Source organism: Oryctolagus cuniculus, chromosome 9 (assembly GCF_964237555.1).
Source record: "Oryctolagus cuniculus chromosome 9, mOryCun1.1, whole genome shotgun sequence".
Taxonomy (NCBI): Eukaryota; Metazoa; Chordata; class Mammalia; order Lagomorpha; family Leporidae; genus Oryctolagus; species Oryctolagus cuniculus.
The window spans coordinates 127463370-127477112 of NC_091440.1; the positions used below are offsets into that span (position 1 = coordinate 127463370).

Below are 13743 nucleotides of genomic sequence, written 5' to 3' on the forward strand. Positions count from 1 at the left end.
TGCCTGGGAAAGCAGCAAAAGATGCCCCAAGGGCTTGGGCCCCTGCCAACCATGGGGGAGACCTGGATGGAGTTCCAGGCTCCTGAATTTGGCCTGGCCCAGCCCGGGCTACTGCTGCCATTTGGGGAGTAAACCAGCAAACAGAACATATCTCTCTCCCTCTGTCTCCTTCTCTCTCTGTCTCTTTCCACTCTGTGTGTTATCTCCAGCTGTCTGTAACTATGCCTTTCAGATAAATAAAATTAGGAAAAAAAAAAAAGAAAACAAAATGGGATTGGGGCCGGCACTGTAGCACAGTGGGTTCATGTCCTGGCCTGAAGCACTGGCATCCCATAACAGCACTGGTTTGAGACCTGGCTGCTCCACTTCCCATCTACCTCTCTGCTATGGCCTGAGAAAGCAATGGAAGATGGCCCAAGTCCTTGGGCCCCTGCACCCGCGTGGGAGACTGGGAAGAAGCTCCAGGCTTCTGGCTTCAGATCAATGCAGCTCCAGCTGTTGCAGCCAATTGGGGAGTGAACCAACAGATGGAAGACCTCTCTCTCGCTCTGCCTCCCCTCTGTGTAACTCTGACTTTCAGAAAATAAATCTTAAAAAAATAAAGAAAATGGGATTAAAAGCTAAGCTTATCTGGGTGTAAAACACTTTGCGATGCACGCACACTCGTACTCGAGTGTGGGGAAAGCAGTGTCTGCAAAGCACTGTGACTTCCTCCCTTTGAGATGCTCCTCTCCCTTTGCCCTCCCTGCGAGGACCCTCATCACTGCTTAAAAAAAAAAAAAAAAAAAAAAAAAAAAAAAAAAAAAGATTTATTTCGAAGGTAGAGTTACAGAGAGAGAAAGCAAGACACAGACAGAGAGATCTTCCATTTGCTGGTTACTCCCCAGACGGCTGCAAAAGCCAGGGCTGAGCCAGGCCAAAGCCAGGAGTTCCATCCAGGTCTCCTGCATAGGTGCAGGTGCCCAAGCACTTGGGCCAAATTCTGATGTTTTCTCAGGTGCATTAGCAGGGAGCTGGAGCAGAAGTGGAGCAACACCCATATGGGAAGTTGGCATCACAGGAAATGGCTTATCCCACTATACACAATGCCATTGCCATCCCACTTTTAACATAAAACTAAACTAACTGACAAAGGACGGCACCACACATTACAACCCAACATGTCCTACAATTGCTAAACCCTAACAAACCTGATGAAATTATGAACTTCTTGTACTGTAAGCTGTTCTTTCCCAAGTTTGGGCTAAAAAAGACCACTCCAACTAAAATGTCAATTCATCTGCTAAACACAGGAAGTATTTGGGAAGGGGTGCACTTTTGGGTGGTTTTTATTTTTTCATAATTGTTTTTAATTTGTAAAACGTAAGCTCTGGAGTAAACACTACCTTTTATCCCCGTACAATTATTATGTCCTAGAATAATGACTGGCGAATAGCAGACATTCAATAATAATGAGTAGATGGTTGGCCAGCGCCGTAGCTCACTAGGCTAATCCTCCACCTTGCGGCGCCGGCACACCGGGTTCTAGTCCCGGTCGGGGCGCCGGATTCTGTCCCGGTTGCCCCTCTTCCAGGCCAGCTCTCTGCTGTGGCCAGAGAGTGCAGTGGAGGATGGCCCAAGTGCTTGGGCCCTGCACCCCATGGGAGACCAAGATAAGTACCTGGCTCCTGCCATCAGATCAGCGCGGTGCGCCAGCCGCAGCGCACCGGCCGCGACGGCCATTGGAGGGTGAACCAACAGCAAAGGAAGACCTTTCTCTCTGTCTCTCTCTCTCACTGTCCACTCTGCCTGTCAAAAAATAAATAATAAATGAGTAGATGGTTCAAAAACAATGTAATGAACCATTTAAGTTTCAGACCAACCAGTCGGCCGTTCACACTGACTTCAAGGGACTAGTCTTTGCAGAAAGAAAAATCAACATGTACACAACCTCATTCAATCCCTACAGCACTGATCTTGAAGACATAGACAAGCAACTTTCAGAAGGCAAAGATGCAGACAGTATAGAGTCATGGACTTGCGATTTAATCAATAAATGCTGTTAATTCTTTACAAAATGGTGGGTTTTTTGTTTTTGTTTTTGTTATTTTTTGACAGGCAGAGTGGACAGTGAGAGAGAGAGACAGAAAGGTCTTCCTTTTGCCGTTGGTTCACCCTCCAGTGGCCACTGCAGCCAGCGCACCGTGCCAGGCGCCAGGTGCTTCTCCTGGTCTCCCAATGGGTGCAGAGCCCAAGCACTTGGGCCATCCTCCACTGCCCTCCCGGACCACAGCAGAGAGCTGGCCTGGAAGAGGGGCAACTGGGACAGAATCCAGTGTGCCGGCACCACAGGCGGAGGATTAGCCTATTGAGCCACGGTGCTGGCTACAAAATGTTTTTATTACAGGGCACTGTACGAGATAGCTTTCATAAACAGCATAATGATTGGTGGTTGGGTAAATCAACATACAATTGGCTAAAATAAAACAATTTAATTTGCAAAGAGTATTAATAACTCTTAAAGATAACCATGCAGCTGGCGCCGCGGCTCACTAGGCTAATCCTCCGCCTTGCGGCGCCGGCACACCGGGTTCTAGTCCCTGTCGGGGCACCAGATTCTGTCCCGGTTGCCCCTCTTCCAGGCCAGCTCTCTGCTGTGGCCAGGGAGTGCAGTGGAGGATGGCCCAAGTACTTGGGCCCTGCACCCCATGGGAGACCAGGAGAAGCACCTGGCTCCTGCCATCGGATCAGCGCGGTGCACCAGCCTCAGCGCGCCAGCCGTGGCAGTCATTGGAGGGTGAACCAATGGCAAAGGAAGACCTTTCTCTCTCTCTCTCTTACTGTCCACTCTGCCTGTCAAAAAAAAAAAAAAAAAAAAAAAAAAAAAAAAAAAAAAAAAAGATAACCATGCATCAGCAAGGGTAGCAAAAAGAATACCTAAGATAATTATAATCATAATAATCTAAAACCCTCCTTATAATCACCCAAGAATGATACATCTTTTGCAAGCATTTAGGCATAATTATAACTCTTTGAGCACAGAGGTCCTGCATGGAGAGTTAGTGCACAGTGACTCCTGTTGTTAATTTAGCAATAAAAACTCTTATGTATGGTGTCAGTGATCACCTGAGGCTCTTGACGTGAGCTGCCTAGGCTATGGAAGCCTTTTAAATCCACATTATTTAAACAAGGCCATAAGCAAAATAGAAGCTCTCTCCTCCCTTCAGAGCAAAGTACCTCCTCCTTTGATGACCATTCCTTTCCTCCGGGGTCTCACTAACCAGGTCCTTCGTGTAGGACACTTTTTGCTACACTGTCTGCGCTCTCCATGCCTGAAATGTTCTCATGGGCTTTTCAGCCGTGCTGGTTGTTTTTTAAACCAAAGATCACAACGTTCTTTTTTTAAAACTCAAGCTAGGAAACTGACAGAACGGGAGAAATTATTTGCAAACTATGCAACTGTTAAAGGATTAGTGACCAGAATATATATAAAGAGATCAAGAAACTCCACAACAACAAAACACCCAACCCAGTGAAGAAATGGGCCAGGGATTTAAACAGCCATTTTTCAAGAAAGCAAATCCAAATAGCCAACAGACACATGAAAAAATGTTCAGGATCACTAGCCGTCAAGGAAATGCAAATCAAAACCATGAAGAGTTTCCACCTCAACCCCTTAGAATGGCTTTCATACAGCAATCAACAAATAACAAATGCTGGCAAGGATGTGGGGAAAAAGGTAGCCTAATCTACAGTCGGTAGGAATGTAAACTGGTACAGCTACTATGGAAGTCAGTTTGGAAACCCCTCAGAAACCTACAATATAGACCTACAAATTTGCCACAGCCACCCCACTCCTGGGAATTTACCCAAGGCAAATGAAATCAGCATATGAAAAAGTTATCTGTACCCCCATGTTTACTGCAGCTAAATTCACAATAGCTAAGAAATGGAATCAACCCAAATGCCCTCAACTGAAGACTAGAAAAACAAATTATGAGAAGGGCTGGTGCTGTGGCACAGTGGTTAACGCCACTGCCTGAAGTACCAGTATCCCATATTGGTGCTGGTTCAAGTCCCAGCTGCTCTACTTCCAATCCAGCTCTCTGCTAAGGCCTGGGAAAGCAGAAAATGGCCCAAGTCCTTGGGACCCCACACCCTCATGGGAGACCAAGAGGCTCCTGGCTTCAGATTAGTGCAGCAGCTCCACCCATTGCAGCCATCTGGGGAGTGAACCAGCAGATGGAAGACTCTCTCTCACCCTCCCTACCCCTTCCCCTCTGCATAAGTCTGCCTTTCAAACAAATAAATTAAAAAAAAAAAAAAAAGAAATTATGGGATAAGTACACCATGGAATACCACCAAGTGGTAAAAAAAAAAAAAAAAGAAAAGAAAAAAAAAGAAATCCTGTTGTTTCCAACAAAATGGATAAAAATTAGTAAATAAGGCAGTCTCAAAAGGACAAATACTGTATGTTCTCCCTGATCGGTGATAACTAATAGAGCACCCAAAAGGTAATCTATAGAACAGAAAGTGACACTTTCAGTTGCAATGACTTTGAACAGCCTGTGTCTCAGTTGTTGAGCAGATCTTCATAAAAAGTAAGAATGGGAATAGGAGAGGGAGGAGAAAGCGGGCTGAGAGTATGGGTATGGTGAAAAGAATCACTATGTTCCTGAAGTTGTACTGAAGAAATATATCAAATTTATATTCCTTAAATAAAAGGTTTCCAGGAAGAAAAAAAATTACACAGGAAGTATGCAAAATATATACATCAAATTACAGTTCACTCAGACTGCCTTTGGGGACATTTTAATTTTTCCCACTTACAAGAAGCATGGTGCTAGAATGGTTTTGTTGTTGTTCTTGGTGGTGGTGGTGGTGTGGAGTGACACTGTGAAGAATAAAGGTATCTTTTTTTTTTTTAATTTTTTGACAGGCAGAGTGGATATTGAGAGAGAGAGACGGAGAGAAAGGTCTTCCTTTGCCGTTGGTTCACCCTCCAATGGCCGCCGCAGCCGGCGCGCTGCAGCTGGTGCACCGCGCTGATCCAATGGCAGGAGCCAGGTACTTATCCTGGTTTCCCATGGGGTGCAGGGCCCAAGTACTTGGGCCATTCTCCACTGCACTCCCTGGCCACAGCAGAGAGCTGGCCTGGAAGAGGGGCAACCGGGACAGAATCTGGTGCCCCCCGGGACTAGAACCAGGTGTGCTGGCGCCGCAAGGCAGAGGATTAGCCTAGTGAGCCGCGGCACCGGCCCAAAATAAAGGTCTCTCTTATCTTTAAAAAAAAAAAAAGCTCATCTAATGGGCCGGTGCTGTGGCATAGTGGGCTAAGCCTCTGCCTACAGTGCCAGCTTCCCATATGGGCACCAGTTTCAGTCCCAGCTGTTCCACCTCTCATGCAGCTCTCTGCTCTGGTCTGGGAAAGCAGTAGAAAATGGCCCACGTGCTTGGGCCCTGCCCTGACATGCAAAGACCCAGAAGAAGCTCTTGGCTCCTGGCTTCAGATTGGCCCAGCTCCGACTGTTGTGGCCATTTGGGGAGAGAACCTGCAGGAAGAAGTTCTGTCTCTCCCTCCAATTCTGCAGTCAAGCCATTATGATAAAGAACATAGTGTACATATACGCACTGACAGAACAGTCCCAAGGACACACGGTTGAAATTTAAAACAAAAAAGGAAACTACACAATAGCACACAGAATAGAAACAGAAAGGAACTGGAGCACCACACACCACAGCAGACTCAGCTCTCTCGTTTGCAGATCATATTAAGAAGACAATACTGGGGCCGGCACTGTGGCACAGTAGGCTAAGCCTCTGCAGTGGCAACAGCATCCCTTATGGGCAGCAGTTTGTGTCCTGGCTGCTCCTCTTCTGATCCAGCTCTCTGCTATGGCCTGGCAAAGCAGTAGAAGATGGCCCAAGTCCTTGGGCCCCTGCACCCATGTGGGAGGCCTGGAAGAAGCTCCTGGCTCCCAGCTTTGGATCAGCCGGCATTGAAACCATGTAGGGAGTCAAACAGCAGATGGAAGACTTTTCTGTCTCTCCTTCTCTGTCTATAACTCCACCTCTCAAGTAAATAAATAAATCCTAAAAAAAAAAAAAAAAAAAAAAAAAAAAAAAAAAAAAAAAAAATCACCTAATCAAGTATTCCAAGATCTTTAAAAATACTATTTCTAAAAAGCTTCGCAGGATTATCACAATAGCCCTGTAAATACTTGGCTTATTGAAAAGACTTCCATTCAGCCATCTGTTTTGTCAGAACAGCCCTATTCTTTAAAACCAAGATTAAATTTAGAATGGCAGGTGCAAAAAAAATTTAAGATTTACAAGACTTTTGTGTAAAGTTAAAAATAATTCCAGTACCAATGCTTTTCCATTGCTTTTTCTTTATCTCAACCACAAAGGGATCTCTCCAGACATCACATACAACCTGAGCCATGTAACATTTCAGGCGACAGAACGCATACACAATAGGACAAACCACACAGCCTGGGCAAGCAGCTGGCTACCCTACCTGGGTTTGCGTAACTACAGTCACTTTCAGATCCTCACTCGTGGGCTGGCGCTGTGGCGTAGCAGGTAAAGCTGTCGCCTGCAGCGCCAGCATCCCATATGGGAGCTGGTTCGAGTCCCGGCTGCTCTACTTCAGACCCAGCTATTTGCTCTGGCCTGGGATGGGCCCCTGCAACCATCTGGGAGACCCAGAGGAAGCTCCTGGCTCCTGCCTTCATGTTGGCATAGCTCTGGCAGTTGAGCCCACCTGGGGAGTGAACCAGCAGATGGAAGACCTCTCTCTCCCACTCCCTCCCTTCCCTCTCCCTCTCCCTTCCCCTGCCTCTCTTTCCATCTCCCTCTGCCTCCCCTTCTCTTTGTGTGTAACTATGACTTTGAAATAAATCTAAAAAAAAAAAAAAAAAAAAAAAAAAAAAAAAGTTCTTCACTCAATAGCACACATTCCAGAAGAGAAAAGAGAATCCCATCATTACGTGACACACGACTGTGCATCACTACAAATGTTTGCTCAGAGCTTAACAATTCCTCTTGGCTGGAGGTCCCCGACTAAGAAATCTTGCTTTTAAATCTTTGTTTTGTTTGTTTTTGACAGGCAGAGTGGACAGTGAGAGAGAGAGAGAGGAAGAGGTCTTCCTTTGCCGTTGGTTCACCCTCCAATGGCCACCGCGGCCGGCACACCGCGCTGATCCGAAGGCAGGAGCCAGGTGCTTCTCCTGGTCTCCCATGGGGTGCAGGGCCCAAGCACTTGGGCCATCCTCCACTGCACTCCCGGGCCACAGCAGAGAGCTGGCCCGGAAGAGGGGCAACCGGGACAGAATCCGGCGCCCCGACCGGGACTAGAACCTGGTATGGTGGCGCCGCAAGGTGGAGGATTAGCCTAGTGAGCCGTGGTGCCAGCCTGCTTTTAAATCTTTAAATATTGCTTTTCACTGTGCCTTATCCACTTGGAATTTCTTCCATGTCGGACAAAGAACCGAGATAATATTTTCTCTGTTGTTTCATCATAGCATTTTAGTGCCGTGACTCACATAACAACTCCAACACGTGGATCCTGCTCGATTTTGACTCCAGCCAGCATCGGATCATCCTGCCAGATGCGTACTGTCAGGATCCGAAGTGAGGTAGCCGGCGCTGTGGCCTGCAGTGCCGGCACCCCATATGGGCCCCACTTCAACTCTCAGCTGCTCCTCTTCCAATCCAGCTCTCTGCTGTGGCCTGGGAAAGCAGTAGATAATGGCCCAAGTCCTTGGGCCCCTGCACCCACGGGTGAGACCCAGAAGAAGCTACTGGCCTCAAATTGGCCCAGCTCTGGCTGCTGCAGCCATTTGGGGAGTGAATCATCAGATGGAAGACCTCTCTCCTCCTCTGTCTCTGCCTTCTAAATCAATAAATCTTCAAAAAAAATTCCTTATTGCACAGTACCCCACAAGAATATACACACAGTCCATGTTAATCAGAAACTTGCAGGATGGGGCGGGCATTTGGAGTGTTGGTTAAGATGCCGCCTGTGCTCCCATATCCCTTATAGGAGCGCCTGGTTCTAGTCCCAGCTCTGCTTCCCCTTCCAGCTTCCCGCTAAAGCACATCTGGGAGGCAGCTCTGTTGGCTCCAGAAGCTGGGTGCCCACCACCCACATGAGAGACCTGGACTGAGTTCCGAGCTTCTAGCTGTTGCAGACACGTGGGGGGTCAATCAGTGGATCACAGATATCTCTCTCTCCCTCTCCCTCCCTCTCCCTCCCTCCCTCCCTCCCTCTCTCTCTCTCTCTCCCACTGCAACTCCTGCTTTTGTGTAGGAGGATGTGTAAATAGTATTGCATACCTAGACAGCCCATTCCTTACCTACTTAGCAGTTGGAGAGCTTCACTTTCCACTTAGGTATCTGACTGCTAGTTAATGCGATCCTGACTGTCCGGCTAACAGTCTGCTGTTTCTAGGTATGGGGTTTTTTGTTTATTTTTCATTTGTCCAAGTTTTGATGTTCACACATCCATGACCCATAATCCATTTATGCATCTCAGCTACTTGTTGCTCTGATGAGCAATCACAACACCAGGGTGACAGGCAGGCAACAATGATTCCTGGGGCAGGACTCTGGATGCCCACTTCCACCACCAGAGTGCCAGTTCCCAGCTAGTGCTGTTCCACTCCAGACCCCCGCCAACACACATGGGAGGCAGTGGGTGGTGGTCCAAGCCCTGGAAATTGTGGGCATTTAGGGAATCAAACAGCAGATGGAAGATCTCACAGTCTTTCCCTCTCTGTCACTCTGCCTTTCAAATAAACAAAACTTTTTTTTTAAGTGCTAGTGCCCCTACTACCGACATGGGACCTCCAGAGGGAGCTCCTGGCTCCCAAGTTTAGCCTAGCACAGCCTAGCACAGCCTAATCTGTTGCAACCATTTGGGGAGTGAACCAGAAGACAGAAGAGATCTCTCTCTTCAAGTAGATGAAAGTTAAAAACATTTTAAAAATATTAACTCCTTACCTTTTTTAAGAAAAAAACAAAAAGATGTACTCATTTATTTAAAAGGCAAAGTTATGGAGAGGCAGAGGCAGACAGAAGTCTTCCATCCAGTGGTTCACTCCCCAGATGGCCTCAACAGCCCAAGTTGCGCCAATCCAGAGCCAGGAGCTTCTTCCAGGTCTTCCCATGCAGGTTAAGGCCCCTAGGACTTGGATCATCTTCCACTGCTTACCCAGGCCCTAAGCAGGGAGCTGGATCAGAAGTGGAGCAGCCGGAACTCGAACTGGCACCCATGTGGGATGCCGGCACTGCAGGCGGTGGCTTTACCTGCCATGCCACAGCGCAAGCCCCACTCTTTATTTTTAGTTCAATGTCCCAAATGAAATTGCACATTTTATCAGCACAAAGCTCACTATCCTGTTTCTGTCAGACTGTCTGTGTACCCGCTACCCGCACACCTGGGAAGACCGCAGTGCAGGTCGAGACGAGGAAGGCCACGCTGAGCAACGCACGCTGGGCGTTCGCTTTCTGCTCTCCTTCCCTACGTGCAGCACCAACTAGGCTGCACACACAGGGTCCGGGGCTCAGGACTTCCCCTGCCTGACACTCAGAGCGGCACGTCCTGAGCCAAGCCCAGCTGCACACGGCCAGCCTGCTGCCCTCCCTGGGCCGGCGACAGGCCACAGTGGCTCCGTCAGCCCCCGTCTCCCGTGTGCTCGGGGCTGGGCCGCGGTGCTGGGGAGGCTGGGGCATTTTCAGTACAGAGGTCTGTTGAGCTGGGATCTCCTCCTCCTGAATCGTGTGTATGTGTGTCACTCACATAAAATCAGCTAAATAGACTTATTTTTAAAAATAGCTATCACTTTATGCCCATTAGCTTATAATCATTACAGGACTTACAATGTTCCAAAGCTTTCTCAATGTGCAACCTTCTAGGCTGTTAGCAAGCAGTCCATAAACACACACATACACACACACACACCCCACCAGTCCGTGAACATACTCAAGCAAATTCCCAGTCTATACACACATTCTCATACATACAGTCTATAAACACACACACATATACACACTCACAGACCCTCACACATATAGTCACACACAACCAGTCCATACACTGACAAGCACATTCACGCCTACACACACTCACACATGACTAGTCCATAAACACACACACAGTCCATAAACACACACATTCACAACCAGTGTATACACACACACACACACACACGGAACCACAGGAGTGCCCACAGAATTAACAGAAGTGCCACGTGGGACACAGGAGGGTGCGCTCCCAGATCACCTGGCTAGGAGCATCCCTCCGATCCATTTTCTCCACACTCTAACTCCAGAATGGAACTTGTGGCCCCAAAGGTATAGCCAGAGTCCCCCACAATGGGCACAGTAAGCCCCGACAACTGAGAACAACAGGGAAAAGGAGCCGGAGGCTGCAGGCAGAGACGGAGCAACAGCAGGGGGAGCTGAACGCTACGCCAAGAGGAAGGGCGCTTCGTGCCATCAGACACACTCCGTGCGTGGCCTACTTCTGCAAGGAAGTAATTCCACAGTAAAATCAAACTCTCCTCCTACTCACCGGCCTGGCGTACTGGGAATTCCACATGATCCGAGACGATGATCCGCAGTAAACTGGGAGCAAAATTGATAATCTTGTAGGACTGCAATCACAAGGAAAGGTGGACAAAGCAGGGCCGTTAGCGCCTCGCCATGAAAACGCGCACTCCTGAGCACCTCAAGTCCGAAAGAGGCCTCAGCGTGAACGCATGAATACAACATCGTGAACATTTAAGATTTGACACATAAGGGAACTTCAAAAAGTTCGCAGAAAAGGGAATTAAAAGACATACTTACTCTGCTATCAATTATATTCTGAAATCCATGCAAATGAAGGGATTTTCAAAAATTTCATGAAAATGTGTATCAGGAAGAAATTATACATGGACTTCAAGTGTGGAAGAGACTATCTTTTTTAAAAGTCTATTTTTATTTAAATAAATAGAGAAACAGAGAGAGATCTCCGACCTGTGGGTTCACGCCCCAGATGCCTGCGACAGCCAGGGCTGGCCAGGAGACTGGAATTCAGCCAGAGTCTCCCAAGTGGGTGGCAGGGACCCAAGCCCTTGAGCCACCACCTGCTGCCTTCAGGGGTGCAACACAGGCAGGAAGCTGGGTGGGAAGCAAGGCAGCCAGCCCCCCAACCTGGTACTGCAAGAAGGGACCCCAAGGGGCAACCACACGGCTGTACCACGTGCCCTCCCGAAACTCATCTTTTACCTTCATTTTTCCACAAACTTGATGAAGTACCCTTCAGACTGCCAAAATCCTCTCCAGGAAGGGCATTCTGACTTCCTCACCCAACAGCGGTACCCGGGAATCCACCCTCCCAATGCGGGGGTCACCACTCCTCTGAAACCTTACACACTTACTGCTGTTTCAAATAACATTTCCTCGATTGCTAAGGAGGCTGCATTTTCCCATTTGTTTGCTGTTTGTTCTACAAATTCCTTACTCCACTCCATCCTTTTGTAAAGAGAACACTGGTTTCATTCTTAATAAAGTCTAAGATCTCTTTGTGAATTTCAAATCCCAACCTTTAATTTGATCTACACAAGTGTTTCTTTGCAGGTTTCTCTACCGCATCTTTGGCAGAGAGCACAATGTGGGTTAGGAAACAGGAGCTCCCGCGAGCTTGGTAACTCCTGAGCCAAGGGGCTCACAGGTGCTCACAGCCATCACCACCACCTGCCTGTGCTGCTGCAGCCTCCACTTAGCGGCACCTGAGCGTCCACCCAGCTGCCGCCCTGCCGCCCCGGCCGCTTCACCCCACAGCCCTGGCCTCCTCCCGTCTGCTCCTCAGTGTGGCCAGGCAAACCCATGCGATGCCACAAAGTCCTCTGACCACGCTCTGTCCGGATGCCTGGAACCCAGCAGAGCCACATCCCGGGGGTCTGTTCAGCTTCCCTCCCTGGGAGCCTGGCTCTCTGCCGGCATCAATCCATACACAGCAGGGGTCTGCACACCAGGCACTTCTTGAATGTTAAGGTCACTGTCTGATTAAAAAATTAATTAAGAGTAAACAGCCATCTTGAAAATACTGACGCTGTCCACCCAAGAGCACCGTGTGTTCCAAATCACCGTATTCTTCAATCAAGTCTCCTCTATCCGCTTTATTTAATGTAAATTCTCATTTGCACATCAATGAAAGCCCTTTAATGTAGTTTTTCAGAAAAACAATCTTCTCAAAGTTTACAGGAGGGAAAATTAACAGAAACTGAGCCCCATCTTCTCGGTCTTCTACATACACATTTCAAAAGGATGCAGGTTTCTAACACTTACAGCGGAGACTAAAACACCTCTCAGGCTCTCAGGTTTGTTCTGATCCTTAGAACGGACCTGTTACTCTTCAAACAGCTTACTGCGCAGAAACACAAAATAACCTTTACACGCACTCGCTACTTATTTCAAAGCGCTTCTGCCGCAACACTGTTGCCATTGCGCAGGGTTGCAACTCCGCTCCCTGGAACTGCTCGTCGCTTTAAAGGACTTTTCAACCTGCTGTTCTCGCAGCGTGGAGCTGCCAGGTGCCTGGAGCAAGAGCGGGCAGCGCAGGGGTCTGCAGCCGCGCGTTTCCCCAAGCCGCGCCCACCGGGCGCTGCCCCGGCCCGGCCCCGGCGGGCCCGACCCCGCACCCGCTCATCCCGCGGAGCCGGGCCACGCTGCAGGCGCCGGGTCCGCCCGGGTTCACTGATGACACCTCGGCCTGGGACTCCTGGAGCGCCCAGAAAAACGCGGCGGGCGTCCATCACGGCGCAGACCAGCTCGCAGAACCCCGGCGCCGGGCGGCCGACGCGGGCGGCGCAGGGGCCGGGCCGGGCGAGCTCGCCGCCCCGCAGGCTCCGCACCCGCGCCCGAGAGCGGGGTCCCCGGCACGTCCCGGCCGCGAGCTCGGCCTCGTCCTGCTCCGGCGCCGGCCCGGGACGCGCCGGACACGGCCGCGGTCGCGCACTCCGCCGGCCCGGGACGCGCCGGACACAGCCGCGGCCGCCGCCCTCCGCCGGCCCGGGACGCGCCGGACACAGCCGCGGCCGCCGCCGCACGCCCAGGGGGCGCCTGCCCTCCGCGGGGCCGCCGCCCGCCCCGGCTGCCCAGCGCGTCCCCGCGGCTTCGGGACCCGCACGGCCGGCCGGCCGTGTGGCCGAGCTCCGGCAGCCGGGAACCGGGAGCTTCGCCGGAGCCGGGGGTCCTCCCGCTCCCGATCGCCGGGGAGCCCCGCACCGTGGAGCCCCGCGCGCCCCCTGCGAAGCCGAGCAGCGCAGCGCACAGGTGCCCAACAGGTGCGCGAGCCGCTGCCCAGCCGGGCGCTGTCCCCGGGCCGGGCCGGCCGGCGGGCGGGCGAGACGAGGACGCCGAGCGCCCCGAGCCCGGCCCCGGCGGGGGTCGCCGCGGCCCGCGGCCCACCTGGTTGAGCTCGTTCTCGGCCGCGATCCGCAGCTTGGGGTCGATGGTGCCCTTCAGCGCCTGGATGATCCGGTTGAGGTCCATCTCCCGGGGTGGGGACTCCGCGGCCCCCGGGCCAGCCGCACAGGCTGCAGTTCGGGTTTCCTGCCCACCCCCTCGGCCTTCTCCTCGGCGTCCGCCGCGCTACCTCACTCCGCGCCCGCCGCCACCTGCAGCCACTTGCTGCGCCACTCTGACTCCGTGCCCCCTGGCCTCCCTTTTTCCCCCCCACAACTCGCACTCCATTCACCCTTTTACGACAAC

At 50.8% G+C, this 13743-nt stretch overlaps 1 protein-coding gene across 1 annotated transcript in view; it reads right to left on the reverse strand.

The window, feature by feature from the left end:
• The window catches only part of IPO8 (importin 8), a 65546-nt gene extending 51803 nt beyond the window's left edge, over window positions 1-13743 (reverse strand). The window contains exons 1-2 of the mRNA XM_051850377.2: window positions 13441-13743; window positions 10559-10640 (exon numbers count right to left, since the gene is read on the reverse strand). Of these exons, the coding sequence (XP_051706337.2) occupies window positions 10559-10640; window positions 13441-13524 (166 nt within the window). The 5' untranslated portion in view covers window positions 13525-13743. The remainder of the gene's footprint in view (window positions 1-10558; window positions 10641-13440) is intronic.